General features: G+C 30.6%; 1 protein-coding gene across 1 annotated transcript; it reads right to left on the bottom strand.

Moving 5' to 3' along the window:
• On the bottom strand, window positions 1-3,897 carry LOC143079184 (ubiquitin-protein ligase E3A-like). Its single transcript, XM_076254414.1, has 5 exons — window positions 3,851-3,897; window positions 3,075-3,160; window positions 2,298-2,540; window positions 1,689-1,823; window positions 1-1,135 (listed from the first exon to the last, which is right to left on the bottom strand). The coding sequence occupies exons 2-5, from the start codon at window positions 3,127-3,129 to the stop codon at window positions 78-80; spliced, it is 1,491 nt and encodes a 496-aa protein (XP_076110529.1). The 5' UTR covers window positions 3,130-3,160; window positions 3,851-3,897; the 3' UTR covers window positions 1-77.
• Window positions 3,898-4,978: the final 1,081 nt, after the last annotated feature.

Here is a 4,978-nt window from a genome sequence, read left to right as displayed (position 1 = left end):
GGAATTGCATTATATGCTGTGATGAAGATAACACAAAACAACTCAAATAAATTAAATCAAACAGAACAATTTTAAATTTACTGTACATCAAATCTCAAAATGTCGGATTGTAACACATTCCTAAATTCTGTTTCAAAATCTGTATAATTGTCATAAGCTTCGGGAATTTCAATTAGGTAGCCACATGTATGTGCTACTGGTCTCCTTTCAGCACCACTTAGATTTGAAAATTGGACGGATATAGTACGTTTAGGCACACAATTTTGTCCAGTGATAAATTGTAGAAATTTTTGTAAGTCTTCATCTCCAAGCTGTTCAATGAAATCTTTAAAGTACTGGAAAACTTTTCTTCTTCTCATGTCCAGTAATCTCAATGGTTCAGCTAATTTCAAACATTTGACAACTTTTTCCGGTGTTGGTTTTAACCTAGCATGAAGTATGCTGATATGATCAATTGTCATCTGAGACCAAAACTGATCAAAATGCACTTCTGGTATTCCTAGTCGTAACCTTTCACAAAGAGATCGTGGTTTTAAAACAAGTTCATTTCTTGCCATATTCAACAGCTGATCACGGAAAGTTTCTTCTTTAAGTATACAGCCCATTTCAAACTGGTAAAACAAATTCTGGAGATCCTCTTTTTGGTCTTCAGATAAACCAGAGAAGTCGTTTAAAGCACTTTGGATTAAGTTTCTATCTTTGAGATCAACAAACAGCAGAAAATCTTCCAATAAAGTATTGGATTCAATATGAGTTGTATTGAATATTGTCACCATCATACAACTTTTACAAATTGATATTGGAATATAGCCAAGAATTGCAGTACTATGAGCAAGAATACGCCCCATCAATAAAAAGTTTCTCTCCTCCTCCATTTTATGTGGAGGTAAATAAGGCACATGTACATCATTACCTTTGAAATACAATGCGGTCGCTTCATTCCAGAACGAGGTAAATATATCCCTGCTGACCCCACCCCAGTCAGACCCAGGTTCACCCAAAACGTTGATATGTAAATAGGACTGAAGGATTGTGGGATCAGTGTATATGTTGATGAGATCTTCAATGATGTTGTCTCTTCTCACTTGAACCTGGTTCTCAGTAGAATTCAACAGCTTCTTTAAATGAGATAAACCTGTTAAAAGATAATAATGTTAGTACTAAAATAAATCTTAGGATTGGCAGGAACCCTTGCATCAGCAAAGGGATCATCTGACTTACTATTATGTTTATAGTCTGCTTATTACATTTATTAGACTACTCTTTTTTTTTGCTGTAAAATGTGTAGAATTTATTATAATCGATAGTCAATGTGGGAAGTTGTTGCTTTGTTATTTTAATATCTAACTTAATTGAAGGAACATTGATCAGAGATGACATAAGTACTTACAATTTTTTACAATTTTTATTTCAAAAAAGAGTTGTATAATAAAAGGTTTAAATGGCACTTTTAGAATCAAATCAATGTAAGAAGTATTCAGCTATTTGAATATTTGGTGATATATTTTTCACACATATATAGGCAATGAATTATAAATGTAACACAGTTAAAACTTAAAATTCTTACTTTAAAGAAGAATTTAGCTACAATCAAGTTATTACCATGGCCATTATCCAGCAACTTTGCATTTACAAGATTCATAAACAACTTTTCTATGTTTAAATGTAAAATATTATAATAAACTTACATGTCTCCACTTCTCTTACAAGTGTTGAATGGTCCACCCCTGTGGCCCCTAAAGTACTAACATCAGACACAGTAATGTCATCACCATTTACTGTTTCTTCATCATCCTGGAAATCAGGATTATCAATACCACTTTCTAAAACCAAAAACAGTTCTATACATACAAATGTATTCACATATATAAATCATACCAATATAACATTGAATGAATTCACATTAAAAACTTAAAACTAGTGAACATTTTGCATGACACAAGAACGAATGTCAAATGTCATAATCAAATGATAATTAGTAAAAAAGTAGGTAAGCTTAATCAAAAATCAAATTTTATCAGTAAGATTCACTTCATGGTGAATATCAAATATATCATTATTATATACCTAAGATTGTTGAAAACTGAGGAAAACAAGTTTGGTATGCAGAACAAACTCAAAACATAGTATGAAACTAATCATGATACATTTACTGTACAAACCAAACATCATGGATCAATTACTATTAATAATAATTACGTTGATTCTATTTAATTTTAAAAATATTACATTTTTCCTTTTATGTATTTCTTAAAAAGCAAAAATGATAAACATATTACATCTAACAAGTTTCTTACCATCATTTTCAAATGTTACTGTATTATCAGATGATGACGTCCCTTGTAGAGCCTCTGGCCTTGGTGGTGGGAGATATTGGTCTGGTCGTGGGGTGGATAACATTGGTCTGGGTGGAGGGACGGTTGGTGGGTGATCTCCAGAATACAGGTCTAGGATCTGTCTCCAGTCAAGATCATCATGTCTACCAAAATCACCATGTGGCATCTGAAAACGAGGCTCGTGAATGTCGAAGTCAATGTCATCTATAAAAGATAAATTAATTGATAGGTATACATGTTGTTTATAAAGATGTTATTTTTTCACATTTTGATTTATTGATATTAAGTTGATGCACTGTAGGCATGGTTTTGTTTTTTTACTTTCTTGAACAAGAATGCTCTCATTATTCAAATAATTTTTGAAACCAGGAAGTATATGTTTGACTGATTTAGTGTTCACATCTTTAACACTCATCACTGCAAAGCTGCTGACAAAAAAGAAAGTTGTTCTTTAGAAAATATTTTATGAATTCTATTGGCCTGAGGTAGAAATTCTTACAGTGGCCTGAAGCATAAAGACAAACTCATATTTTGTGAGTGGAAAGGAGTACACTGTAGATTCATTATTATTGGTTGGATACCTGTTTTTCAGGTGAATTCAAATGTTCAAAGGATGACAAATTTTCTATTGGCTTTTTATTCAGAGATTAGAAAAACCATGAAAGTTAATATACACAAAAAATGCAAGTTTTGTTCAATCTACAATAATTATTTAATTCACACTTATAAGTAACATACCTTTCATGCATTTTCTACAAATACAAAATGGACTTCGTCTACACAATCCACACATACTACGGCAACATTTTTTTACTTTATCTTTTCTGTAAAATAATTAAAAGAGGAGGTGAGGTAAGGGAATTTGGTTTATTGATCCTTTTTTATCAAGTAAATCATATCTAGATTAATACTGTTTTAAGTTGAAGTATAAACATCTGAAAATGAGGATTAGACCATTTTTTGTCAAGATTTTTTTTAATTGTTGATGTTATCAGTTTGATTTTGACTTATGAGTTTAAATATCTCTTTGTTATCTTTCTTCTCTCTTTTTCATCCTTTATGTCCATTAAACTAAGACTAAATAATTTCAAAACAACAAAAATGCACCACAACACATGAGACTATTACATGTATTACCCAGTGTAATAGTTATCTTCAATAAAGCACATTTCTTTGTAAGTGTACTCTTTTCGATTGTGACTATGCACATTGGATGTATCTTGTAATGTATTTTTCAATCCCATTTTGTTATTATTGTTCTATTCAACCCAGATGAAGATAACTAGTAAATCAAATGAAAAACTGATTGGTCTTTTTTTTAAATCATATGAAACATGTTTCTTGGGTTTATAATGGTAAGGAAATTATTGAATGTATGCATCCATTGTTGTCTCATAGGCAATCATAACAAATTTCCTTATTGTTATAAATATGTACTAAACTAAGTCCTCTGTGCACTTCAATTACATTTCTTCCATTAGTCAACCAAGGTACCAATTATTGTAACAACTTACCCACAGTAGGCTATAATGAGTAAAACTGCACATAGGAGTGCTGAAAAAAACAAAGGATTCGTTTACTATCATTACCAAACTGAAATTTTCTAAATGAAACAAGCAATTTTACCCTGTTTTATATACCTAAATCCTTTTACATTTATGGCAAGTGGTTTTTGTCCTCTAAGGACTTGTGTATACTGTTGCTACATTCTTTTAACTGGTATATAATATGATTTCATGATTGCTTTTAGCTTTCTAGAGACAACTTAGGATGGAGCAGGTTATGCTGCATATTCATTAAGGGCATACGATACAGTTTTGAGCCCGTATTTAAATTTTGATGAAAATCTGCATGTAGGCTATTTTTCACCTGATTAAATCAAATATGTAATAAAAAATATACCTTCATGTGCTACTTTTTGAGTAAATTGAGGTTCGAATTTCAGATATTTCCTCAAAATACGGATTTGTTGACGTATTTTTCCTTTCGATAGAAATATATAACTTTTTTGTTTTAAAAGATAAACACGATCTGCTTTTTGTTAAATTATTTGTAATTTATGTGATATATAAATATTGCATAAATTTGTACATTTTATTTTTACAAATAACTCAAATTTATCAAATGATCATGAATATAGGAAAAAACCGTCATTTTTGCTGTATATTAATCAAATTTTAAAAAATTGCACTATTTACATTTGAAAATTGGTACACATAATCTTCTTACGTAATCAAACCAAATGTTATTTTAAAAAAGAGGGTTCCATGAACTCGTTTTCAAGATAAATCAGTTTGAATGATTAAAATCAGCTGAAAACTGCATCTTTTCCCGATAAGTTGACCATTGACGTCGCGAAAATAACAATTTACGTTAGCAACGTCATTACCTCCCCTGTAACTGTATCGTATGCCCTTAAGACCTCAATTTGAACTTGAATATTTTTGATTTGCCTTATAGTCTTTGGTAGGATGGGTCTAAATTACAATTTTAATGTTTTTTTTCAAAGAAATAAGGATTATTTGATCATGTCAGCAATAAAAAGACTTCTGTAAATAGTTTGAAGACAATCTAATACTGAGTCTTATTAATTTCAAATATTATGCAGATTATACATTTTTGGTTTGTGATCTTTTTTAGCC

The sequence above is a fragment of the Mytilus galloprovincialis genome, chromosome 6, assembly GCF_965363235.1.
Source record: "Mytilus galloprovincialis chromosome 6, xbMytGall1.hap1.1, whole genome shotgun sequence".
Lineage (NCBI taxonomy): Eukaryota > Metazoa > Mollusca > Bivalvia > Mytilida > Mytilidae > Mytilus > Mytilus galloprovincialis.
Note: the sequence above shows the minus strand (reverse complement) of the source record. Positions and strands in the feature narration are given on the sequence as shown.